A 27,092-nucleotide genomic window follows, 5' to 3' on the forward strand; every position below is an offset into this window, starting at 1 on the left:
GCGACACCTCACGGGACAAGCCGAAAGGAAGAGAAGAAGAAAGCAACATTGTTACACATGAGAAACTGAAATTTCGGTACAGCTTTTTCGCAAGCACGGGAATTGATGCACACGATTTGTTTTGACGAGCCACCTAAAATGAGGTGGCAGGGCTAGATTTGGCACCCGGGCCTCGAGTTTGACACCTGTGATGTAAGAAGAATTCTCGCAGGCTCCCAAGACAAATCAGAATCAACCTTTATTGGCCAAGTGTGCAAAAACACATCAGGAATTTTACTCCGGCAGTCGGTGCCGCCCAGAACAAAGAACGAGAGACATTTCTGTTTATAGGAACTATTATAAAAGTGCAAGATGTAAAGTCTTCTTCATTTAGAACATAGAAATAGTGATTGACGTAATTATTCTTGCGCCACGGTGATGGGCTTGGAGGCAGGATGATGGGTAAAAAGAAAGGCCAGAATCACAGCGGCCCACGCAGAACTGCGCGTCCGGATGTTTTGTAACGAACCGAGTGGCGTCGTAACTGGTAAATAATCCAACGGCTCCCCCTAGCGGTCATCCCACCCGCCCCCGCGTGCGGTTCCCGCTTTGTGTCGGCTTCCAAGACGCTCCGGTATTGCCCACCCCCCCCCCTCCCACTGACCCTTCTTTTTTTTGTCGTTGTCAAGCGAGCGCGTCCATCGACTGAGTAAATTATTTGACACCCCCCCCCACACGCGATGCAACGATCGGGAGGGCCACTGCGCGCTTTTGGTGAATCAACGATCCCACGCCGCCTCGAAAGGCTTCCTTCGATCCGATGGAAGCTTCCCGTCCAAGTTGTAAGTGTTTGAGCGCCTGCGGGCTTTGTGGCCCGTTTTGGGGGGATACGTTAGCTCACGTTTTTTTTTTTTTTACGGGAGTGGGTCACAATTGGAGCTCCGCAGGGGGTGGGGGGCAATGCAAAAAGCAGCAGCAACAACAGCAGCAGCAGCAGCATCATATCGCAGCGAGCCCAATGTTGACATCTCGGACGGTGGACCCAGCATGAGGTCGTCGGAGGGGGTGGGAGGGACGAACGCTTGCTTAAGTTGATTTCAAGTCAAGTTTTGCGGAGTTTGTTGCACGCCCCCCCCCCCCCCCCCGCCCCGTGCCAAATATCCCCGAATTGCCCTCCAGACGGTCGTAGCTAACGCAAACGCGGCTAACGCGGAGCGGCGGCGGGCTGCAAAATCAAAAATAAATCCGAATGACAGAAAACGAGTCGGCCGCTGAACGGCACGAGAGCCTCTGCCGGTTCACTTTGGACAGCCGCGCTTGCTGTTTTAGTAGAAGCGGAACGAGCGCCCGGGTGTGGAATAGTAGCAGCGACGTGCTAAGCTAACGGCTAAGCTACATTCCAACGCTCCGTGCGGAAGTTTCCGACTAAACACTTCGCGTCCAAAGTAAGACTTTCGTAGCTGCTCGGCGGGTTGAGACGTGAAATTGAGCCACCCTCACACACACACACACACACAAAAAAGCAAAACAGTTGCTCTTACACATTTGCTACAATTGTCAATTAGCTTTGTTTACACACTTGAGAGCCGGACGTAAACAAACGGGTGACTCCCAAGATAATCGTAAGAAACTACAATGCACATTTACTAATAATCGTCAGTCGTAGTGCTGCTAATCCTTTTATTATTGTTTTCTATTCGTGAAATAATTACCGTTCTTTTTATTGATCTGCAGTATATAATGAGAAGCCAGACTCTGCATTCTATCTGGGACCAGTATTCTGGAATACTTCGGCTTATGCTCGACACGACACGTACCTAAAGATTTGAGTGTCTGTCATTTAGTCCTTATTACAGCCAGCAAAATATTAACTGTAACGTTTACAACCGTTTCTGTTGCGTTTGTCTATCGGAGCATCAACGTGACAACAGTCCGCCAAATTGACAATTTGTCTTGTCTGGTGGGGTTGGCCGCCCACTTCAGTTCCCCAAAAACGTCCACTGAGAATCCTTTCGTGGTTCTTAGGCTGAATGATCGTCTTTTCCTTTCGGCTTGTCCCGATTAGTGGTCGCCACAGCGTGTCATTTTCCATCTAAGCCCATGTCGTGCATCTTCCTAACACCCGCTGTCCTCATGTCCTCCCTCGCAACATCGGTCAACCTTCTCTATGGTCTTCCTCTCGCTCTCGCTTCCTTGGCAGCTCCATCCTCATCACCCTTCTACCAACATACCCACTCTCTCGCCTCTGGCAAGTCCAAACCATCTAAGTTTGCGCTCTCCAACCTTGTCTCCAAAACATCCAACTTTGGCTGTCCCCTCCACTGAGCTCGTTTCTAATCCTATCCAACCTGGTCACTCCGAGCGAGAACCTCAACATCTTCATTTCTGCTTCCTGTTGTCTCTTCGGCGCCACCGTCTCTAATCCGTCCATCATGGCCGGCCTCACCACTGTTTTGTAAACTTTGCCCTTCTTCATCCTCGCCAAATCCAACCCAACACATCATTTTATGTGGGCCGTCAAAGCAAATCGTGTGCATCACTTCCTGTGCTTCCTAAAATCTGTCCCAGAATTTCAGTTTCTCATGTGTCATAATGTTGCTTCTTCTTCTTCGGTCTTCCTCTCGCTCTCTCTTCCTTGACAGGTCCATCCTCGTCACCCTTCCACCAGTATACTCACTCTCTCGCCTCTGAACAAGTCCAAACCATCCAAGTCTGCTCTCTCTAACCTCGTTTCCAAAACATCCAACTTTGGGTGTCCTCTCCACTGAGCTTGTTTTTAATCCTATCCAACCTGCTCACTCCTAGCAAGATCCTCAACATCTTAATTTCCCCCACCTCCAGTTCTACTTCCTGTTGTCTCTTCAGTGCCACCGTCTCTAATCCGTCCATCGTGGCCGGCCTCACCGCTGTTTTCTAAACTTTGCCCTTCTTCATCCTAGCGGAGACTCTTCTGTCACATAGAACACCAGACACCTTCCGCCAACTGTTCCAACCTACTTGGACCCGTTTCTTCACTTCCTTATCGCACTCACCATCGCTCTGGATTGTTGACCCCAAGTATTTGAAGTCATCCACCCTCGCCATCTCTTCTCCCTGTAGCCTCACTCTTCCTCCTCCACCCCTCTCATTCATATTCGATTTTAATTCGGCTAATCTTCATTCCTCTCCTTTCCAGTGCATGCCTCCATCTTTCTAATTGTTCCTCCGGCTGTTCCCGGCTTTCACGGCAGATCGCAATGTCATCCGCGAACATCACGGTCCAAGGGGAATCCAGTCTAACCTCCTCTGTCACCTTATCCATTACCAATCATCGCTAAAAATGAGGTCAATTGATTCATCATCCCACAGCAGGATTTTAGGCTATTTCAATTTCCTGCCTGCTACTTTTTAGTGTACAAAGGGTGTCAGAACCAATGTCGCTAAAGAACTACGACGTACAAGTTCTCCCCTTCAATGTGAGCCAGACGATCAAGCAGTTTATGTCACGCGGTGTTTGCTTGATTCCGTATGTGAGAGTTGAGAATTGTGACAGGACCGCTGTTGGGTGTTTCACCTCAGCAACGCGACTGCTCGCAACGCCCTGAGCATCTGACACTTCCTGGCCGCGTCGCCCGATATGATACACTTTTTTTTATTGCAATGGGTGGAATACGCACGACGTGCACGCTGCCGTGCCCGAAGTTGAAATCTCATGATCTTGTTTCCAGATGTAAACCCGATGGGCGTCTGACCCCGCCGTTGCCGTTATGGGGCTGGACTTTGACGTGAAGACCTTCTGTCACAACCTGCGGGCCACCAAGCCGCCTTACGAGTGCCCCGTGGAGAGCTGCCGGAAGGTCTACAAGAGCTACAGCGGCATCGAGTACCACCTGTACCACTATGACCACGACAACCCGCCTCCGGCGCAGGCCGTGCCTCAGAAAAAGCGCAAGGGACGTCCGCCGCGCGTGTCGCTAGCCGGCTCGCTGGATATGGACGACGGCTGCGGCGGAGGTCAAGGGGGGCCGGGGCACGGCGGGAACACGCCTCGCAGCCCCGATCGCTCCGAGCCCTCGCATTCCCCCGGCAGGGACACGATGACCTACGCCCAGGCCCAGCGCATGGTGGAGCTGGAGATCCAGGGACGCATCCACCGCATCAGCATCTTCGAGAACATCGACGTCGTGTCGGAGGAGGACAGCGACGCCGAGAACGACCCGCCGTCCGTCGCCGGCGCCAACTCCGCGGGCGTGTGTAACGGCAGCGACGGCGGCGAGTTGGGCTGCGCCAGCAAAGACAGGAACGATCCGCCTTCGTCCAACGGGGGCAAAGCCACGCCCAAGTCCGGGAAGCACAAAAGTAAAGAGAAAAAGAAGGACGGGTCGTCCCATCACCACGGCGCGCAGTCGGGGCCCGCGGTCAAACTGCCCGAGGCCGTCTTTCGAGAACTCGACCAAGAGAGACCCGACGCTCCTCCCCGCCCGTCGTCTTACTACAGGTCAGACTTTGGTTTTGGTTCTAATTTCTTTTATGTGTCCTAATTCCCTGCGTGCTCTACAACGATTGTTTGTTGTGATACCAATTCCCAAATGTTTGATGACAAAACTTGCATGTTGGTTTTTGTGTTTGTTCTGAAACACCTAGAATAGTTCTGTAATTGGTATCAAGAAAGTATGTTGAAAAGATCCATCTAAATGTCAGACAGCAGCTCACCAAGGCCTGCCTCTCAAAGACACATATTTCACATATAGAGACATTAAAATTCATATTTCATTTTTTTACACATTTTATACGTGCAATTTTTTTTTGGGGGGGGTCAAATACGTTTACAGCACGTTTACAGTGTTTTTGAGGGATAAAAAAAAACAAAAAAAAAACCTTGAGCATGCGTCTGGAGATTTTTTTTGCCAAGATGATGCCGTCGCTGTACACGTTGACTTAAGAGAAATGACTTTGTATGTTGTGATGGGGCTTAGTTTAGCCTGGGTTGTTAGTGGAACTTTGAGGGAGTCTTTGCCACGTATGCTGGTACAATTTTCCTCATATTGTGGATTTTTTTTTTTTTTTTTTTTGTAGCACGAGCTTTCATTTTGGTTCAAACGATTCCAACTTCAAATGACCGACAAAATGTTTAATGTGTCGTCTCTGTTCGCCGCCGTGTATTCAGTGTACAAGATGCATGCCGAAAGCTTAAAAACCTGCCAAGGGGGTAAAAGCCATTTTTTTTTTTTTTTTTTTTTTGGAAGAAAACAATATCAAAGTGACTGCCCCCCCCCAAAAAAAAAAAACAATTTCTTGATTAAATCAATGAATATTCCAGTCCTAGCAATGGGGTAAATATACCTCACCATTTGCTTGAAGAGCATTTGCGCCCCGATTCTCGACCAAACTCCGTTCCAGAAGGCAGTTCAAGAACTGAATCAAATGTCGCGCGAGTTGTGTTATTTCCGGGCCTCTTCCTGGGGTTCGTTCGAATCGACAATAACAGAGCGTCGTGGGTGGGTCAGCTGGTCTGGTCGCGCGCATTCTGTTATTTTCGGGTTTCGTTAGGGACGTTGGGGTACCGATTTTTGTTCAAAAACCAAAGCAAAAAAATCTTGAAATTTTCTTTCGAAAACCGTTCGAGCGTGGTGGATCAGCTGGTAAAGCGTTGGCCTCACAGTTCTGAGGATCCGGGTTCGATTCCGGAGCTGCCAGTGTGGACTTTGCATGTTCTCCCCGTGCCTGCGTGGCTTTTCTCCGGGTGGGCACTGCGGTTTCCTCCCACATTCCAAAAACATGCAACATTCATTGGACACTCTAAATTGCCCCGTCGGTGTGTTTGTCTCCATGTGCCCTGCGATTGGCTGGCGACCAGTTCAGGGTGTACACCGCCTCCTGCCCGTTGACAGCTGGGATAGGCTCCAGCATTCCACGTGACCCTCGTGAGGATAAGCGCCAAAGAAAATGGATGTATATATATATGCACGCAGACACACAGGTATAATATATTCTACTGTTTGAATAATATAATTTATGAACAATGATGTGATTACATTCTAATCTTCCGAGCAATCAAGAAAAAATGGATAATTTCACGCTGCTGCCTTCAGGAATCAGTTCTGTAACATTTTGCGCATTTTACTTCAGGTACATCGACAAGTCGGTGGAGGAGCTGGACGAGGAGGTGGAGTACGACATCGACGAGGAGGACTACATCTGGCTCGACATCATGAACGACAAGCGGCGTCTCGACGGCGTCACCCCCATCCCTCAGGAGGTCTTTGAATACCTCATGGACCGGCTCGAGAAGGAGTCCTACTTTGAAAGCCACAATAAGGTGCTCGACCACTTGGTGCAGTGGAAATGACAGACACTACTGCACTTGCCTACAAGTTATGTTGCACAAGACTGTTCGGAGCTTAAATTTGTAGCAATTACCGTAATTCCTCCGGCCTACAGAGCACACCTGGTTACGAGCCTCACCCGGTACATTTGGAAAGGAAATACCATTTGGTACGTACATAAGGCCGCACCCGCGTAAAAGCCGCAAGCGCCCACATTGAATCCGACATTGAAACACGAGATATTTACAAAGAAAGATGGTACACAGAGAGTTTAACACTAGTACCTCCGCCGCACTAATGCTAATGCTAGCGTTGCCGCGCTAACGCTAGTGATGCCGTGCTAACAGGCCCAGTTTAAAGAAAAACATACTAGTAAAAATCACTTGAGACACGGCAGTAACACCCTAGCACAGCGCTAACAGGCCCAGACCGGTAAAAGTCACTTCCTCGCCACATATATTCCACCGGTCTCACTCTTACCTTTTCTGCTCGAGTGCCCCCTCTGGGAACTTTTCTGCTGCTTCTCTGCAGCTCACCAGCCGCCTTCTTGAGTGTTCGTGACTTAAATTGGTCATAAATCTTTTTTTGTGTGTAGCAATTACCGTAATTCCCGGCCTACAGACCACACCTGGTTATAAGCCTCACCCAGTACATTTGTAAAGGAAATACCTTTTCGTACGTACATAGGCCGCAGCCGCGTAAAAGCCGCAAATGCCCACATTGAAACACGAGATATTTACAAAGATGGTACACAGAGAGTTTAAGACTAGCGACGTCGTGCACGCTAACTCTAATGCTAGCGCCGCCGCACTAACAGGGCTGGTTTAAAAAAAACAAAAACATACTGGTAAAAATCACCGAGACACGGCAGTAACACGCGAGTGCAGTGCTAACAGGGCTGGACCGGTAAAAGTCACTTCCTCGGCACATATATTCCGCCAGTCTCTGGCCGTTAGAAAAAAAAAACGCAGAAATTAGTCTCATCACCGCATAAACCGCAGGGTTGAAAGGGTGTGGAAAAAAAGTCGCGGCTCATAGGCCGGAAATTACGGTATTCTTCTCAGCACGTTCTTGAGCCCATGAAAATAAATTTGCCAGTCGTTGACCGAATGATACCGTACAAAAAGCAGAGTCAGTCTTCCCCTCGTGCTGAATGACTTCGGTTTCTCCCAGGCTGACCCCAGCACGCTCATCGACGAGGACGCCGTCTGCTGCATCTGTAACGACGGAGAGTGCCAGAACAGCAACGTGATCCTCTTCTGCGACATGTGCAACTTGGCCGTGCACCAGGAGTGCTACGGCGTGCCGTACATCCCGGAGGGCCAGTGGCTGTGTCGTCGTTGCCTGCAGTCGCCGAGTCGCGCGGTGGACTGCGCCCTCTGCCCCAACAAGGGCGGAGCCTTCAAGCAGACCGATGACGCGCGCTGGGCTCACGTGGTGTGCGCCCTCTGGATCCCGGAGGTGAGCTTGCGTTTGGCATAAATCACGCTTACTTTGTTCCTTCGTTTTTCGGGTCAAGAGTGTGTAAGCAGGAACAGATTCAATCATGTAAAATGAACAGCGTAAAACTAGCAAAACATCAAAAGTTTTATTTTACTTTTTTTTAATTTTTAGGAAATAAAGAATCCAGGTTTGAAATACTGCACGTTATAAAAACACCGAATTGTTAGCGCTTATCAGCTTCCCAGTCACGAAAACAGGCTAAGTGTAGCTAGCTAAACACACGTGATGTTGTGTTGTGGCTAACTACACGCAAGTGTGGCTAGGACATTTTTTTTTATTCAGTTTAGCCCAGTGGTGCACAGACTTTTTTTTACCCCAAGATCTACAGGCATGAGGATTTCGGCAAGTAGGGTAACCGATCTTTCGGTTCCGTTGATTTTTTTTTTTTTTTTTTTTTTTTTGTCCTGGGAAACGGTGGGAAACGATTTTATATTCATATTCTGCACCTCAGCTTTATCACCTCACCTTCTTCATTGGTTCCGGCAATAAATTCTTCAGATATAGTCCACTTTTGGAACGTCTTTAGGGACACGGTCTCTTGTCTTTTACGTTTAGCAACCGACATGTTTGACTAGCGTTTGAGTGACCCGGATATGAATAACTCGACCTTCCGCATGCGTAGCGCAGAAGCGGAAACCGGTGCCGTTTGTAAAGCACACTGACAAAGCTGGGCGTTTTAATCATTAAAAATAAAGGGGTTCATGTAGGTTCGTTTTATACAGATTGTTGTATTTCGTTGAGAACTTGTTTTACATTCCACACGCGGGCGAATTTAAAGGCTTAAAAGTAAGGCCTGAGATCTGGGAAACGGACTTTCGGTTCCGTGTTTTCTCAGGCTGAGTAACGACACGGTAACGGAACGATCGTTTCCGTGAAATGCTCACGCCTGGATCTCCTTTTCAAGCAGACAGCCTCTCGCGAGCTAGCTCGGGGGTAGCGACTATGCTCCCAAACCGTTTTAATGTTAATGTTATGTTGCCGCCTATATTTAAAATACAGAATTAGCCTTTTGCACACTGTATTGCCTGTGATTTCATCCTGGATCAGGCTGTGCCAAGGTGGAATTTTAAAAATGACACACCAACTCATCCTGCGCTTTCTACTTTGGCTTCAGACCAGACCTTTCCCCACTCGGAAAAAGAGAAAATCTCGTCCAGTTTCACCACTTTTTCTTCGATTATTCACATACTCCAACAGTCATTGCGTTTTAAAACGACAGCATTTATTTTTTTCGCTTTCTCGATCAATATCGAAAGTAAACATGAGCAGCACGTCTTGCTCGTCTTTGCTCTGCGTTGCCCAGACTGCGTTGCTAACTAAAGCAGCGGTGGTGGACGCTGTCATTGTAAAACGCTTTCTGTCCTCCCACCTCGATGTTATTTATGCAGTGCCGAAGTATGTAACCAAATCACTTGTATATTGTTTGTTTGTTCTTTTTATCTGGACTGATAAGCGACTCCTCCAGGGATGATGCAGTTCTGACGAGTTTGGCTTAGCCTAGCCGTGTCTGTATTTGTTTTTTTTTCTTGATTGGCAACAAGAGCGGTCCAGCCTTCCACGCAAACGTTGTACATTGACTTGCCGCTCTCTGCCCTCCGTCTGTCCGCCGCTCAGGTGTGCTTCGCTAACACGGTTTTCTTGGAGCCCATCGACAGCATTGAGCACATCCCTCCGGCGCGCTGGAAGCTGACCTGCTACATCTGCAAGCAGCGCGGCTCCGGCGCCTGCATCCAGTGTCACAAGGCCAACTGTTACACGGCGTTCCACGTCACGTGCGCGCAGCAGGCGGGCCTCTACATGAAAATGGAGCCCGTCCGAGAGACGGGGGCCAACGGGACCTCGTTCAGCGTCCGTAAGACGGCCTACTGCGACATCCACACGCCCCCGGGGTCCGCCCGACCTTTGGGAGGGGTGGGCGCCGGGAGCGTGGCGTCGTCGCAGAGCGAGGGAGAACTGGAGGAGGATGACGAGCCCGCCGTCGGTCACGACGAGGACTCGCGGGGCTGGAGCTCGGAGCGGGCCAAGAGGGCGAAGGCCAAGTCCAGGCTGAAGATGAAGAGAGCCAGGAAGATCTTGGCGGAGAGAAGAGCTGCTGCTCCGGTGGTGTCAGTGCCGTGTATACCGCCTCATAGGTACGACTCGACACTCACAATTCAATACAAACATTTAGAACGGGATGTCGTGTGTTGGGATTGGACTTTTGGGTGCGACTTTCTGGACGGTTCCTAAAATCAAAACAGCTTTTACGTCACAACCTAATTCGCCCTTGTTTAAAGTTGTGAACGCACGTGTCCAATTGTTGCTTCTTGCACAACTTGCTTTTTGTCTACAAGGAACTGAACAGCAGAATTCACACCGGGTGTTTGGGTCCACCGATACGTTTCCTGGTTCAGGTATAATTAGTATTTGAACAACCCTCTTCCTCCTGCTGTTCACGTTGTGAGCCCGAGACAACAACACATCGAGACTCTTTCCAAACCAAAAAAGTATTTCAACGTCATTTGCTCAGCAGATTGAGACAAAACAAACAAAACGTTGGATGTGTTTTTGGCAAACCAGACCGAACTCCTTGTGCGCCTGCCACTTGGGCTACACGCTGAAAGCAGAAATGCAGGCGGCCAATCAAAACCCATCCCGTCCTTTTACATTATTTCAAGATTACGGCCCCAGCAAATTGTGAGCAACGACGTTTTGAATTTGTCATCTGGAGCCAGATTATACCGGTTTATAGGACAGAACGGTTTCCTATTTCAAGGGCAAAAGTTTAGCTTTCTCCTGCATCCATCCATCCATCCATTATCTACCACTTTTCCGGGTCGGGTCGCGGGGGAAGTAGCTTCAGCAGGGATACCCAGACTTCCCTTTCCCAAGCCGCTTCTTCCAAGCTCTTCCGGAGGGATCCCGAGGCGTTCCCAAGCCAGCCGAGAGACGTAGTCTCTCCATCGTGTCCTGGGTCGTCCCCAGAATCTCTTTCCCATGGGACGTGCCCGGAACACCTCAACATCTGATCCAGATGCCTCCCATCTGGCTCCTCTCAATGCGGAGGAGCAGCGGCTTTGACACTGAGCCCTTCCCGGATGACCGAGCTTCTCACCCTCCCCGCTTTTATCCACCGCCCAAGTCACTTCGCACCCGATCCCTATGGCCTCTCTCACAGGTGGTGAGCCCATGGGAAGGGGGACCCATGTTACCCTTTCGAGTTGTGCCCGGCTGGGCCCCACCTCCAGGTCTGGCTCCAGAGAGGGGGCCCCAGTAACCCGTTTCCGGGCAAGGGAAACCAAGATCCAATTTTTGTACTCATCATAGGGGTTTTGGAGTCGGACTTTGTCTGGTCCCTCACCTGGGACCTGTTTCCCATGTGCGACCCTACTAGGGGCATGAAGCCCCAGACAACTTTCTCCTACATACTTCCGCCATATCAAAATCATTTTGCCAGTGTCCTTGGAAATTGTTTGATTTTCAGATCCCAGTTAGAGATTACTAATTTGTGCAAAAAGTAGGCGAGAGAAACACTGAACATTTTGGCATTTCGTTGATCCTGAAATTTTAGCTGAAAAAAATTACAAGATGCGCCGTGTTTGGTTTGTTTGCTTCAGGCTAAGCAAAATCACCAGCAACTTAACAGTGCCCAGGAAGAGCCAGTTCATGCAGCGGCTTCACAGCTACTGGACGCTGAAGAGGCAAAGCCGCAACGGCGTACCGCTGCTGCGGCGGCTTCAAACGCACCTGCAGTCACAGCGTCACATTGAGCCCATCCCGCCGCAGCCTTCGGCCCAACTTCCTGTGGTACGTCGCGCGCGCCTCGGTTCCCTGGAAATTGTTGTTTTCAGAACGCTATGCGGTCTTTCCTCTCCCATTTATGATGTTATCGTAAACACGTTCACTATGATTTTTTTTTTTTCTGCCACAGATGGACTGTGAGGAGAAGCAAACGGTTTTAAAGGAGCAGTTAAAGGCATGGCAACGACTGAGGCACGATTTGGAACGAGCCAGGCTGCTCGTGGAGCTCATACGCAAGAGAGAAAAACTCAAGCGGGAGACGGTTAGACACATTTCCCAACCTTTGAGCCACGGCACATTAGCGAGAGATCATCATGTCTGCTGTGGGAAATGATCTGATTTCACCCAAGTGTTCCACAAATTCTTGTTCATCTTATTAATGCCACCCGTGTACAGTGATGCCTCGGTTCTGGACCACAATCTGTTCCAGAAAACGGTTCGAAAAGTGAATTGTTCGAAAACCACATTGATGTTTCCCATTACAATGAATAGAAAAAGAAATAATCCGTTCCAAGCCCAAAAAATTAGGATTTTTTTGAAAGCATTTTTTTCATTAGCTTTTCTTGATAATAAACTGCATGGTATGTATACATGTATAGTTTAAACACTTTATATAATAAAATAACTTGAGAAATATATATATTTTTTTTTGCTTAAAATGTATGCTTTAGTAGTAGAGTACGCTAGGCTGGGAGCCCTGTAGCGACTCGGCCTTCAGCCTTGTAAACTTTTTTTATGAACAAAAGTGCAGAATAACTTTAAACAAGCAACTTCCCTCCTCTGGAGCCATGATTGGGGGTTATTATGATGATGAGAAAAATAGCATGTAAGAGTTTCATTGAAGAATGAATAGCTCAACATTTTTCATGATGGTAGGCAAAACCATGGAAAATAATTCATCTTAAGCGTGCCGAATAGGACATCAAATGATGTGACGCCTCGGTTCTCGACCACAATCTGTTCCAGAAAACGGTTCGAGAAGTGATTTGTTCAAAAACTGAATCAATGTTTCCCATTACAATGAATGGAAAAAGAACTAATGCGTTCCAAGCCTTATAAATTTGGCTTTTTAAATTTTTTTTTTACTTTTCCTGATAATAAACTGTATAGTTTAAATACTTTATATAATAAAATAATTTAAGAAATATATTTAATTTGTACTTGAAATGTATGCTTTCGTAGTATAGTACGCTAGGCTGTGAGTGCATTGCTGTATCTGTAGCGACCTTGTAAACATTCTTGTTAACAAAAGTGCAGAATAACTTTAAACAAACAATAATTTTTATTTTTTACAAAATGTAAGACACAAAACCATTCGTAAGTTGAGTTAACAAACAAAAATGCAGAAATGCTTTAATAACTGTACGTATCAAATGTCTTCGGGGGTGGTGACTCGCCCCCTTTTAACAAAAAACAAATATAATGTTGTTTGTTTCTGAGTGGTCCGAGTGAACTTCGACGAAATTATGGATTTTGTTTCCGGGTTTTTTTTCAGGGTAGCGTTCGAATAGACAATAACAAAGGCTGTCGTGGGTGGGTCAGCTCGTTGCGCCGCGCGCAAAATGTTATTTCCAGGTTTTTTCAGCGAGTTGGAGTACCGATTTTCGTTCAAAAACGAGCACAAAAATCTTCGTTCGAAATTGCGAATTTTTGTTCGAAAACGGGGAGGTTCGAAAACCGAGTCTTTGCAGTGTAGTGGCAGGCAGAACAATTCAATGCGCTTCCACTAGATGTCAGAAAATACGTTAAGCTGCGTCTCTACATTTTTGTGACATTTTAAAACGTGTGCCTTGCTCAAGAAAGATGACGACTCACTGACGTGTGAGCGTGCTCTTCTTTGTGGACCATGTCTCTGTATTCAGATTAAGATGCAGCAGATGGCACTGGAGATGCAGCTGACCCCCCTCCTGGTGCTGCTGAGGAGTACGTTGGAGCAGTTACAGGAAAGAGACACTAACAACTTCTTCACCGAGCCCGTCCCCCTTGCCGAGGTCAATCAAAACCTTGACACGAGCACACCCGTTTGTCGTCTGTTTTTCTTGATCTCATTGACAAATCATAATTTATTTCCCTTCTTCTGTCTGCAGGTGCCGGACTACTTGGACCACATTGACACGCCCATGGACTTCCAGACTATGTGGAACCTTCTGGAATCCCACCGCTACCTGACTTTTGAGGCGTTCGAGGGCGACTTTGGTCTCATCGTCAACAATTGCCTTAAATACAATGCCAAGGACACGGTTTTCTACCGGGCCGCCCTGCGCCTCAGAGAAATGGGCGGGGTGGTCATCAGGACCGCCAGGCGGCAAGCGGACAGGATCGGCTTCGACTACGAGTCCGGCATGCACCTCCCCCGGGAGGCCAGTCCGGACACCCGGCGGGAACAAGAGCGGGAGCGCCAGCGGGAACGGGAACGAGAACGAGATTGGCCGCTGTCGTCTAATGAAGATGGTGAGCGAGCCTTTCTCGAATTTTGGCTCCTGAAGAAAAAACAAGTTTGCCGTCCTTAAACAGAAACATTAGAAGATTCTACTCTTACCTCATCTGTCAGCCTATCCATTATTATAGCAAACAGGAAGTAGCTCAGAGCGGATCCCTGATGCAGTCCCACCTCCACCTTAAATTCCTCTGTCACACCAAAGGCACACCTCACCATTGTTCTGCTGCCATCATACATGTCCTGTACTATTTTAACATACTTCTCTGCCACACCAGACTTACGCATGCAGTACCACAGTTCCTCTCTTGGTACTCTGTCGTAGGCTTTCTCTAGATCCACAAAGACACAATGTCTGTGGTACTCTTTCTAGGCATGAAACCATACTGTTGCTCGCAGATACTGAGTCTAGCCTCCACTACTCTTTCCCATAACTTCATTGTGTGGCTCATCAACTTTATTCCTCTATAGTTCCCACAGCTCTGAACATCCCCTTTGTTCTTAAAAATGGGAACTAGAACCCTTTTCCTCCATTCTTCAGGCATCTTTTCGCCCGCCAGTTTTCTGTTGAATAAGTGGGTCAAAAACTCCACAGCCACCTCTCCAAATTGCTTCCATACCGCCACTGGTATCTCATCAGGGCCGACTGTCTTTCCATTTTTCATCCTGTTCGGTGCCTTTCTAACTTCCCCCTTACTAATCATCGCCACTTCCTGGTCATTCACACTTGCCTCGTCTACTCTTCCTTCTCTCTCATTTTCTTCATTCATTAACCTCTCAAAGTATTATGTATTATTAGTAGTAGTATGTAAAGAATAAATATTAGTTAAATTCACCCCTTTACAGGTGAAATCTGAAGTTTAGAAAGCTAGTGCTAGCGCTCGTGCTTGTGTGTTAACATGCAGCCGTTCCGTCGAACACATGATCTGATCAGAGCAACAAATTCCAATTCTTTTCATTCCTTTCATTCCATTCTTTTTAAAGCCCAAGTTTTAGCCCAAATTTTACAACTAAAATATGTCACAGCACATCAGCAAACAAAAAATGCCACCAAAAGTAGATGCGTTAATTGCTGTGTGCTCAACTTTATTGTAATATATTTTTTGAGTATGTAGAGTAAATGAACAGGTCGTTTAAAAGGACACGTTGCTGCATCTTGCCATCGGTTATCGTTTATTTTTTACAAACTCTCTGATCACCTCTAAAAATCCTGTTCGTGTAAAGCCAAATACAGTGAATGCTCGGTTCTCGAATGTCTCCGTTCTTGAACAAATCGGTTTTCGAACAAAAATTTTGAGGTGTTTTTTTTTTTTTTTTTTGGCTTCAGTTTTCGGACGAAAATCGGTTCTCGAAGCCCCAACCCCCGACAAAACCCGGATCTTGTCTGATCCCGGAAGCTAAGCGGGCTTGGTCCTGGTTAGTACTTGGATGGTAGACCGCCCGGGAATACCAAGTGCTGTAAGACGCTTACCCCAGAGGGGTTGCATCTGGAAGGGCATCCGGCGTAAAACTGTGCCAAACAAATACGCGTTCATCAGAGATGACACGCTGTGGCGACCCCTAACGGGACAAGCCGAAAGGAAAAGCAGACTTTTTTGGTGCCCCCCCCCCCATTATTGTTGTTTGAAGTTATTCTACATTTTTGTTAATAAAAAAAAAAAGTTTACATGGCTGGGGGCCGAGTCGCAACAGATACGGCAATGTAGCCTAGACTACTACTACTAAAGCATACATTTGAAGCAAAAAGTAAATATATATTTTAAATCATTTTATTATATAAAGTATTTAAACTATACATTTATTCCTACTATGCAGTTTATAATCAGGAAAAGCTTAAAAAAACAGCTTTAAAAAGCCCAATTTTTTTAGGCCTGGAACGCATTATTTCTTTTTCCATTCATTGTAATGAGAAATGTCAATTCGTTTTTCGAACAAATCACTCCTCAAAACGTTTTGTGGAACGGATTGTGGTCGAGAATCGAGGCATCACTGCACTGTCGGAGAGTTCATTGTATTTTCCATCCATCGATTTTTAAGACGGTCTTGACGTGAGACGTCTCGACTTTACAACAGCCGTCCCCCATCCGCCATTTTGTCTGGCTAATGCTTTGTGCGCTAGGATTATCTTTGCTTTTTTCCCTCCTTTTCAGACATGATCGCCCCAAAGAAGAAAGCTAAAAAAAAAAAATGCTTTAATCAGCATATAGCTCAATTTTTTTAAGGTTGGAACGCATTATCTCTTTTTCCATTAATAGTAATGGCAAACATCGATTCGGTTTTCGAACAAATCGCTTCTCGAACCGCCTTCTGGAACGGATTGTGGTCGAGAACCGAGGTTATACTGTACTACATTTCAGATTCGTCCTCGAAGTTCAATCCAAGCTGAATATTTTTTAATTTTCAATGCGCAGACGTTTTCCCTCCTTCTGCTTTGTCCACAGAGCTCCTGCTGCCGGAGAACAGGCGGCGCCTCCCTCTGGAGGAGCAGCTGCACTACGTGCAGGCGCGCCTCGAGGAGACCAGCTCGGGGAAGCACAGCATCGGCCAGTCTCGCAGAGCCAAAGCTCTCCGGAAGGAGCTCAGCGTCATCAAGAGGAAGCTGGCCCACCAGCGGGAAGGAGCCTCGGGGGCCAGGGACTGTCTCGGAGGAGGACTGGGAGGAGACCGGGGCTTGCTCCCGCATCGCCCGTCGTCCGCGGGCCACCACGACGAAGGGGAAGAGAGCAGCAGTCAGGAGCTCGGTGGAAAGGGTCAGTGCCTCAATAATTCGCATACTCACGCTTCAATTTTCAATAATTTACACATTTGGATCTTTCTGTGGAGCTAATTCCCAGCTCATCTCACTTATGTGCGTGCGTTATTTTTTTATTTTTTGGTTAATGCTCTGAGGTGTAATAAAATGTCAACAAATCCGTGTCTAATGAAAAAGTAGCTTGCGCATTGGTGTCAAAGAAGTATGTTGACGTTATGTAGCGTTCTCTGCAATGTTGCAGTTCAGCGCTCATGGCCCCACCTATTTTTTTATTATTTTTTTTTTTGTCCCAAAAATTTCATTTCACAATATTGAGAAAATCAACACCCAAACAGGCCACGCCTCTTAAAGGCACGTCTACGGTGCAAACACAAGTAAATTCTTCGCATTTAAGCCTCTAATTTTGTTTTTTTTGAAAAAAAAAAAAAAAAAAAAGTATGTGAACCCTTTTCCATTTCCTGCCTAAATCAAATGTGGTCTCATCTATGTCACAAGGTCTGACAAAAAGTCTGCGTCAATTCATAACACAAATTATTCTTCATATTTTTGATTTGAAAGGCAATATTCACAGGACAGGGAGGAAAAGCCTCCTTTAATAACCCCAAAGAAACCTTTCGCGGAGTTGCAGATCATATCGGCAGTGACTGCGAATCCGCCCGCGCGCCGTCGCACTCGCAACTCTCCACTTTCGAGCACGATTTTGCGGGTGGGCACTGCGGTTTCCTCCCACATCCCCAAAACACGCAACATTCATTGGACACTCTAAATTGCCCCGAGGTATGATTGTGAGTGCAGCCGTTTGTCTTCATGTGCCCTGCGACCCTTGTGAGGATAAGCGGCTAAGAAAATGGATGGATGTTGTCAAACAAGCTTTAAATAGTATCATAGTCTGTGTATTTGGGGTTGAACTACACTATATAGGGCGTTAAAACATTTTTTGGGGTTGGGGTGTCAATCATTCGATTTGCTGAACTGTATTATGTGTGTGCAAATAATCTTAAAATTATGATTTTTTTTTAAATGTTTTTGTTATTTTGAACCGCAACAGATCTGAGCGTGTCCTCGTCCGCCTTGGCCCCAGAGGTGGGGCGACGGACGTCCGTCCTCTTCTCCAAGAAGAACCCCAAAATGGCCGGCCCCCCAAAAAGGCCCGGGCGCCCCCCTAAAAACCGGGACCCGGGCTACGCTGCGGTGGGGGTCACCCCCAGCCCCATTGGGCCCCCTCAGTTGCCCATGCTGTCGCCGGGCAGACAGAGGAAGCGTCCCCGCAGCCCCCACACCAGCTCCACTTCGGACACCGACAGCGACAATGACGACCTGCTGCCGGGTATGGGAAACAAACGCAAACAAAAACACAAAACGACACAAAACAAAATGGCCGCCAGCCAGCGTATGAAAACTGCTGCCTATTTATTGGCGTGTGAATACCGTAATATAAGCGGTGACTTTTTTCACACGCTTTCAACCCTTCGGCTTGTGCTGTGATGCGGATAATTTGTGCGTTTTCTACCGGCCGCAAGGGGGCACTCGAGCGGAAACAGTAAGAGTGAGACGGCTGGAATATATGTGCCGAGGTTAATGACTTTTACCGGTTGGTTTTAGTTTTTTTTTACCGGCCCTATTAGCGTGTTACTGCCGTGTCTCCGTGATTTTTACTGGTATGTTTTTTTTTTTTTTTAACCGGCCCTGTTAGCGCTGCACTAGCGTTAGCACTGTGCTAGCGTGTTGCTGCTGTGTTCCTGCCGCAACTCAGTGATTTTTACCGGTATGTTTTTTTTTTTTTTAACCGGCCCTGTTAGCGCTGCACTAGCGTTAGCACTGTGCTAGCGTGTTGCTGCTGTGTTCCTGCCGCAACTCAGTGATTTTTACCGGTATGTTTTTTTTTTAACCGGCCCTGTTAGTGCTCCGCTAGCATGTTGCTGCTGTGTTACTGCCGCATCTAAGTGATTTTTACCGTTTTTTGTTTTTTTTAATTGGCCCTGTTAGCGCCGCGCTATCATGTTACTCCCGCGCCTCAGTGATTTAGGTATGTTTTCTTTTAACTGGCCCTGTTAGTACTGCGCTAGCGTTAGCCCTGTGCTAGCGTGCTGCTGGTGTGTTACTGCCGTGTCTCAGTGATTTTTACTGGTATGTTTTTTTTTTAACCGGCCCTGTTAGCGCTGCACTAGCGTTAGCACTGTGCTAGCGTGTTGCTGGTGTGTTCCTGCCGCAACTCAGTGATTTTTACCGGTATGTTTTTTTTTTAACCGGCCCTGTTAGTGCTCCGCTAGCATGTTGCTGCTGTGTTACTGCCGCATCTCAGTGATTTTTACCGTTTTTTGTTTTTTTTAATTGGCCCTGTTAGCGCCGCGCTATCATGTTACTCCCGCGCCTCAGTGATTTAGGTATGTTTTCTTTTAACTGGCCCTGTTAGTACTGCGCTAGCGTTAGCCCTGTGCTAGCGTGCTGCTGGTGTGTTACTGCCGTGTCTCAGTGATTTTTACTGGTATGTTTTTTTTTTAACCGGCCCTGTTAGCGCTGCACTAGCGTTAGCACTGTGCTAGCATGTTGCTGGTGTGTTCCTGCCGCAACTCAGTGATTTTTACCGGTATGTTTTTTTTTTAACCGGCCCTGTTAGTGCTCCGCTAGCATGTTGCTGCTGTGTTACTGCCGCATCTCAGTGATTTTTACCGTTTTTTGTTTTTTTTATTGGCCCTGTTAGCGCCGCGCTATCATGTTACTCCCGCGCCTCAGTGATTTAGGTATGTTTTCTTTTAACTGGCCCTGTTAGTACTGCGCTAGCGTTAGCCCTGTGCTAGCGTGCTGCTGGTGTGTTACTGCCGTGTCTCAGTGATTTTGGTATGTTTTCTTTTAACCGCCCCTCTTCGCGCTGCGCTAGCGTAAGCGCTGCGCTACCGTGTTGCTGCTGTGTTACTGTTGTCTCAGTGATTTTTACCGGTATGTTTTTTTTTATTTTAACCAGCCCTGTTTGTGCTCCGCTAGCATGTTGCTGCTGTGTTACTGCCGCATCTCAGTGATTTTTACCGTTTTTTGTTTTTTTTAATTGGCCCTGTTAGCGCCGCGCTATCATGTTACTCCCGCGCCTCAGTGATTTAGGTATGTTTTCTTTTAACTGGCCCTGTTAGTACTGCGCTAGCGTTAGCCCTGTGCTAGCGTGCTGCTGGTGTGTTACTGCCGTGTCTCAGTGATTTTGGTATGTTTTCTTCCGTGTCTCAGTGATTTTGGTATGTTTTCTTTTAACCGCCCCTCTTCGCGCTGCGCTAGCGTAAGCGCTGCGCTACCGTGTTGCTGCTGTGTTACTGTTGTCTCAGTGATTTTTACCGGTATGTTTTTTTTTTATTTTAACCAGCCCTGTTTGTGCTACCGTGTTGTTGCTATGTTAAGCTACGCTAAGGTATTAAAACTTTGAAACGTCTTTCTGTGTACCGTCTTTCTTTGTAAATATCTCGTGGTTCAAATGTGGCTACTTGCGGCTTTTACGGAGGTGTGGCTTATGTATGTACCAAAATGTATTTCCTTTACAAATGTGCTGGGTGCGGCTTATAATCAGGTGCGCTGTGTTGGCCGGAAATTACGGTACTTGTAATCTTTCATTATGTTCTATACATGTAAAGCCATTTTTTTAGGTGCCATATCAATATTCTTCTTCTAACTTGCCCGCTGTGCTTTGTGCACAGGTCTGCCAAGCAACGGTTTCGACGGGGGGAACCAGCCCGTGACGGAGAGTTTCCGCGTGTACAGAAATGACACCCGTTTACCGCGTTCCAGCTCGGACTCCGAGTCGACCACCAGCAGCAGCAGCAGCGCCGCCTCCGACCGGACCAGGTCACACGTTTGCTCTCACGCGATTATCATACATCGAAGAAAGTCATGGCGAATGAAGACGGAATTGTTCAGGCCAAATTTCTTTTGTAGTACTTCCAACAAATAGTCTAGGTCTTGTTGACTACTTGATTTAGTCGTATGGATTGGAGGCACAAAGTTGGAGTTGGAAGCGGGCCTGTCACGGTTCTGTCCCACATTCATGTCTTAGAGCAGGGGTGTCAAACTCATTTTTCTCACGGGCCACGTTGTAGTTCGGGTTTCCCCTCCGAGGGCCATTTTGACTGTGAAACAATGAAAAATGTGTAATCGTCTCATCGCGTCGACAGAATCAGAAATCAAGGGTAACGTGTTTTTCAACAGTTCATGTTTGGTAACACAAAAATGGTTGTCAACTTGATCATTTATGATGTATGACAATTTGAAATTTTGGGACAGATTTTTTACAAGAATCATGGAAACTCGCGGGCCACATAAAATCGTGTGGCGGGCCGGATCTGGCCCCCAGGCCTCGTGTTTGACACCTGCATCTTAGAATATCACGATTTTCGGTTTTGATGCCGTATCGCTACGGACGTCATAATCATATATGCCTGTGCTCTCGCGTTGACAGCACGACGCCCTCAAAGCAGGGAAGAGGGAAGGCGTCGTTCTCCCGGTCCGCCTTCCAGGACGACAGTAGCGAGGAGACTTCTGGCACCGAAAACGAGTCTTACTCGGTCGGAGGCTCCCGCGGGGTTTCGCACTGTGAGTAGGTCCAGTCCCGTCGGGGTTTTGAAAATCCCAAGTTGGCAACAAGAACGCGAAGGCGGCTCTGTGCCGACTGTTCTCCTTTGTCCCCCGCTTTCGGCTGTCAGTGGTGCGCGGGCGGGCCAGGTCGGGATGCTGGATGACGTCGGAGGATTACTCGTCGTTGGAGGCGCTGGACCTGGTGTGGGCCAAGTGCAGAGGCTACCCTTCGTATCCCGCTCTGGTGAGCCCACGCAGCGTCTGACGGCAGCCGTTCTGGGTTCAACATGATGTCGACTGTGTGCAGATCATTGATCCCAAGATGCCCCGAGAGGGCGTGTTTCACCGCGGTGTCCCCATCCCGGTCCCCCCGCTGGATGTTCTTAAACTCGGGGAGCAGATGACCCAGGAAGCCCGTGAGCACCTCTTCTTGGTCCTCTTCTTTGACAACAAGAGAACCTGGTTAGTGCTTTGTCCTTTTATGATGAGATTTACAATTCTTTGTTTTGTAGCTATTCTACATTTGCCTTTTTGCCTTTGAGGTACCAGCGGATAACTTTAGGACCACGTACGCAACACAATGTGCCTTGATTTTAAAGGTCAAGTGTCATCCCTATAAACATTCTAAAATACATATTGTAATGAAATATACAGATAACATTATTCACTTCAACGTCTGTACGAAAAAATAAATGTGAGCGGAGAGCGCGTCATCCAAGCGCAAAGTTGCGGAAGTGTCATTCGACGACATCCAAGCGGTCGCCACGTCGGCTGCATCTTCTGCCCGTGACATCACACTGGGACGTTGGCCATTGAAAACACGCTGCGGATCCTACTATAGGACACGCCCCGTCTGAAACCAAAGCTCTTTTCGAAGAAGAGAACATCACACAAGCGAGTGAAGTTACCAGGGCAATATTAATGTATTTTTGGAGCCATATTCAGATGATATGCGATCACGGCCAAACCGTCCGATCCGCTTCCGCGGTGGAGCTGAGCCATCGCGGTCTGAACAACGCTGCGGACAATCCCGTACTCAGCCGCGTGCGAAAACAGCGGCGTAAAGCGCCCCGGCTCGGCGGTGTTGTTCATCGCAGACGGCGGCGGCGATGAACAACGCCGTGAAGCGGCCCGGCTCGGCGTCATGATAAGCCACCTCGGCGCCAACAATGAGCCACCCCGGCCAACAAGGCTGGTGGACGGGGTGGCTCGTTTTCAGCGCTGAGGTGGCTTATTACGGAGCCAAGCGAGCCGGACGCCGTCCAACGCGCGCATCGACACATTTAGCATGCCTGTCATACATACGGGGATCTTATGTTACGTTTTGAGAGACCGATTACATGGTCCGCCCCAAACTATTATTTATTGTTTTTTTTTTTAGTAGCTCTATACACACCACCCTGTCATTTGGAACCCACAAAGCTCTCGTCCTTTGCACCTGTGCAATCCATTTTTCACGACAAACCGGGGGCCTTGGAAACTTCTGAAGGGTAAATCCGTCCTCCCGGGTGTTCGAGCAATGTCCAACGATGCGACGAGCCGGCATTTTGGCGAACACGAAGGAACGACGAGCTGCCTTCCCGGAGATAAAACTAATGGAAACAAACGAGTCCACTTGGGGGCGCCGCTGTCCTTTACGTCACTTCCTGCTTCTTGTTGAAAACAAATCCCTCCAGAGGATTTTCATGGCGGGAGTTACAAAAAGCTGCATATGTCCAAATCATATTTGTGGTGAAAAAAACGGCTGGGTCCATGTCGGCTGCTGTTTTTTTCCATTGATAACATACTAAAAATCGTGCATTTCATGACAGTGGCCCTTTAAGCATTTCATTTGTTCCAATACTCTTGTCTCCAAGCATTTTTTTTCTCAGTTGTAATGAATGGAAATGTCATTCATCTGTTCCGACACACATTCTGCTCCTTCCGGGACAATCACTGAGTGACTCAGCGAGCCGGAGTCGTATTCTTCGTTTGGCGCAGAGGATAAAGATGATATGCCTGTGAAAATTATGTCATGTAAACAAACGTGTTCTACTGTTTCTGTTCAAATATCTCAAACAAAATGTTAAACATTTTTTTTTTACAAAAAGTAACATACAAAAACATGAACTCGTAACGCGAGTTAACAAAATCTTTGAAATATTTAATATATATTTAAAATCTTTGGATATTTACTCTACATTTTACCGCCATTTTTGGGACTCGCGCTCCCTCTCATTCGATTGGGCAGATTCTCATAAACTTGCGTAAGAGAAGAGGGACAGAGGGAAAGTTCAACTGCAGCGTCAGGATTTCGAACCGGAGCGCTTCAGACCTTCGACGTTAGAACCGTTGAATTCACGCCGCCCCTGCAAAGAAGTTTTGATTTTCCTGACTGTGCACTTGCGCGTCACTTTGTGGCCTGGCTTTAACGGAAACTGTGCAAATACTGAAAAAAGACTTCGCAGAAATGGGCCACCTGTGTCGTGACAGACGACTGAAGAGGAGGGGGAAACCCGACCCGTACGGTTTTTGCGTGTCTTGTCATGGAGTTGTTTTGCCTCGAAGAGGCTTGAGCGCAAAGTCGCGTTGTTACAAAAATAATCCAATCCCAGCAATCGCACATGCACATTTTTACACCAACCAACTCCTAAAAAAATAAAATAAAATACTTGGTTCTTCAAGTACCGACTAAATGATTTGGTGAAAATTTCCTGCACGGAAAGATCTAGATTGTACCTAGATAAATGTTTCATAAATCTATACGTACAATGAAGCCTCGGTTCTCCACAACGATCCTTTTCCAGAAAACGGTTCAGGAAGTGATTTGTTCGAAAACCGAATCGATGTTTCCTATTGCAATGAATGGAAAAAGAAATAATGCGTTCCTAGCCAAAAAATTTGGGCTTTTTAAAGCATTTTTTTTTTAGCTTTTCCTGATGATAAACTGCATAGCAGAAATACATGTATAGTTTAAAGACTTTATATAAGAAATAATTTAAGTAATATATTTAGTTTTTGCTTAAAATGTATGCTTTAGTAGTAGAGTACGCTAGGCCGAGAGTGCATTGCCCTATCTGGAGCGACTCGGCCCCCAGCCTTGTAAAGTTTTTTTATGAACAAAAGCGCAGAATAACTTTAAACAAGCAACTTCCCTCCTCTGGAGCCATGATTGGGCATTATTATGATGACAAGAAAAATAGCAGATATGAATTTCATTGAAGAGTGAATATCTCAACATTTTTCATGGTTTTCTTGATGGTAGGCAAAACCATGAAAAATAATTCATCTTAACCGTGCTAAATAGGACATCAGTACATTGATGCCTCGGTTCTCGACCACAATCCGTTGCAAAAGTGATTTGTTCAAAAACCGAATTGATGTTTCCCACTGCAATGATTGAAAAAAGAAATAGTGTGTTCCAAGCCTAAAAAATTTGGCTTTTTAAAGCATTTTTTTCCAGCTTTTCTTGATGATAAACTGCATAGTAGAAATACATGTATAGTTTAAATACTCTATATAATAAAATAATTGGAAAAAAATACATTTGTTTTTTGGTTAAAATGTATGCTTTACTCGTAGAGTACGCTAGGCTGGGAGGTTTTTTTTTTTTTGTTAACAAAAGTGCAGAATAACTTAAATCAAGCAACTGCGTTTTTTTTGCTGGGGGCATTCGAGTAGACAATAACAAAGCGCGTCGTGGGTGGGTCAGCTGCTTGTGCCGCGCGCATTATGTTATTCCCGTGTTTTTTCGGCGCCGCGGAAATTCACAACAAAGCCCGTCGTGGGTCAGCTGGTCTGGCCGCGCGCAATATGTTTTTTCCGGGTTTTGTCGGGGGCGTTCAAGTCCCGGTTTTCGCTCGAAAACAGAAGCAAAAAAAAAAAAAAAAAAAAAAAAATCTGGGGCGGGGCGTTGGAGAACCGAGGCTTGACTGTATTTGGATTAAATGCAAATGTGTAGAACTCGAGTTAAAAATAACTGAACTGTAGTGTACATAACCAGTTATTATTTTGGGTATCTACTCGGGATGGACCCAAAAGTGGATTTTTGGCCTAAATACTTTTGATGGCCACACGAGGATTTCGTGATGCTGTAAGCAAAAAATATACTACAGTAAACATAAGTGTTTTTTTTTTTTTTTTTAACATAATTTTAAGAATATGGGAATTCAGTCGTGGAAGTGCATTTGTATAGGCTGTCAGCCGCAAACGCAATTTTACTCATATCCATCAATCCATCCGTCCATTTTCTTGGGCGCTTATCCTCACAAGGATCGTGGGAATTTTGCTAATATTTGACAGGAACTCCTCTCTGTGTTTCGGTATTTAGTTTTCGGGCTCAGTTTCCTCGTTTCTGTTCAAGTAAGTAAATAAAAACACGCATTCCACGGAAACAACTCCTTCGCTCGCCGGAAAGTCAAGTTGAACCACATTTAAGGTCAGATGACATTGCTGCGTTTTCGCTTTGTTTTTGCGCGTAGGCAGTGGCTGCCGCGCTCCAAGCTGGTGCCGCTGGGCGTGGACCAGGAGCTGGACAAGGAGAAGATGCTGGAGGGCAGGAAGTCCAACATCCGCAAGTCGGTGCAGGTGGCCTACCACCGGGCCATGCAGCACCGCAGCAAAGTGCAGGGAGACCCCAGCAGCGAGACCAGCGACAGTGACTGAAAGCGCGCTCGGACACGCCCGCAACCTCACTACAATTTCCCCACTCAGTCACGGAATCCCCCAAGCCGCCGTCGACGGCGCCGCTCGGAACCGGTCCGCTTCCGAGGCCCCGTCGTGTTCAGCAAGCTGTATTTAATCGGACGTGCGAATTAAATATCGTATTTAAGTTGGAAAATGCCAGCAAACGCTGGACCCAAAATGCGCGTAAACCGGCGTGCGGCCGAGTCCGCCTCCATCCCAAGATCCTAAACCGAGGCACCTCCCCGCTGGTGCCAAACACAAGCACCTAATTTATTCCGAGCACCGCTCCTCCTCGAGCTCCTCACTCCGGCACACTTAAATTTCACCCCCTCGCCAACACAATGTCAATTGTAATAATCCCAACGCCTTCCATTTTTAACAGTTTTTTAAACGCCGGACAGGTTGTTAGGTTGAGCGCTTTAGAACTTTTATACGAATACAGATCCCCTCCCGATAGAAGATTAATAAAAAGACAACTTTTTTTCTTTTTTTTTTTTTTTTTTTTAAATACGTCTCGTCTACTGTGCTTTTTTGTCTCGACTCGGGTGCTCATTTTTCGCTGTTCTCGTTTCGTCGACGGCCGGCCTCTTTCCTCGCACGCCGACTCAACATGTTGTCATTGTTTTTCCATCAACGGGGCCGAAATGTATAATTCATCCATGCATTATCTACCGCTTTTCCGGGTCGGGTCGCGGGGGAAGTAGCTTCAGCAGGGATACCCAGACTTCCCTTTGCCCAGCCACTTCTTCCAAGGTCTTCCGGAGGGATCCCGAGGCGTTCCCGAGCCAGCCGAGAGACGCGGTCTCTCCGGGGTGTCCCGGGTCGTCCTCGGTGGGACGTGCCCGGGAGACACCCGGATCAGATGCCCCAGCCACTTCATCGGGCTCATCTCGATGCGGAGGAGCGGCGCCTCGACACCTCAACGGGTTCTCTCAGGGAGAGTCCGGATACCACTGCGGAGGAAACTCATTTCGGCCGCTTGGATCCTTTTATTATACTCGTCACATATCCAGGGATGAGAATTTTCTGCGGATTTTTTCAGCTCAAATTGTCTTTTTTGTGAAATGTGTAAATCCGTTGAGAAAATTTGGAAGGGGGGGAGTGTACGACTTGACGCGAG

The 27,092-nt window shown here is 47.2% G+C and overlaps 1 protein-coding gene across 3 annotated transcripts; it reads left to right on the forward strand.

Moving 5' to 3' along the window:
* The first annotated feature begins 638 nt into the window (after positions 1 to 638).
* brpf1 (bromodomain and PHD finger containing, 1) lies at positions 639 to 26,474 on the forward strand. 3 transcript variants are annotated; one of them, XM_061845475.1, is made up of 16 exons: positions 639 to 821; positions 3,687 to 4,456; positions 6,088 to 6,277; positions 7,458 to 7,745; positions 9,402 to 9,919; positions 11,384 to 11,573; positions 11,698 to 11,829; positions 13,430 to 13,558; positions 13,655 to 14,018; positions 16,446 to 16,754; positions 17,805 to 18,083; positions 20,434 to 20,581; positions 21,192 to 21,325; positions 21,436 to 21,551; positions 21,615 to 21,769; positions 25,768 to 26,474. In XM_061845475.1, exons 2-16 carry the CDS (start codon positions 3,726 to 3,728, stop codon positions 25,949 to 25,951), a joined length of 3,867 nt encoding a protein of 1,288 aa, XP_061701459.1. In that variant the 5' UTR covers positions 639 to 821; positions 3,687 to 3,725; the 3' UTR covers positions 25,952 to 26,474. The 3 variants fall into 3 exon arrangements, with proteins under 3 accessions (XP_061701459.1, XP_061701478.1, XP_061701468.1); XM_061845494.1 differs by lacking the exon at positions 639 to 821 and adding an exon at positions 932 to 1,031; XM_061845484.1 differs by lacking the exon at positions 639 to 821 and adding an exon at positions 1,142 to 1,424.
* Positions 26,475 to 27,092: the final 618 nt, after the last annotated feature.

The sequence above is a fragment of the Syngnathoides biaculeatus genome, chromosome 2 (genome assembly GCF_019802595.1).
Source record: "Syngnathoides biaculeatus isolate LvHL_M chromosome 2, ASM1980259v1, whole genome shotgun sequence".
In the NCBI taxonomy this organism is placed as follows: Eukaryota; Metazoa; Chordata; class Actinopteri; order Syngnathiformes; family Syngnathidae; genus Syngnathoides; species Syngnathoides biaculeatus.

What these genes read in the sequence shown, in the direction of transcription:
- brpf1 (XM_061845475.1), top strand. Translation starts at nt 3,726, where the DNA reads ATGGGGCTGGACTTTGACGTGAAGACCTTCTGTCACAACCTGCGGGCC. An exon ending in TCAGGAGCTCGGTGGAAAGG is followed by an intron (nt 16,755 to 17,804) that starts GTCAGTGCCTCA and finishes GAACCGCAACAG; the next exon opens with ATCTGAGCGTGTCCTCGTCC. An exon ending in CAATGACGACCTGCTGCCGG is followed by an intron (nt 18,084 to 20,433) that starts GTATGGGAAACA and finishes CTTTGTGCACAG; the next exon opens with GTCTGCCAAGCAACGGTTTC.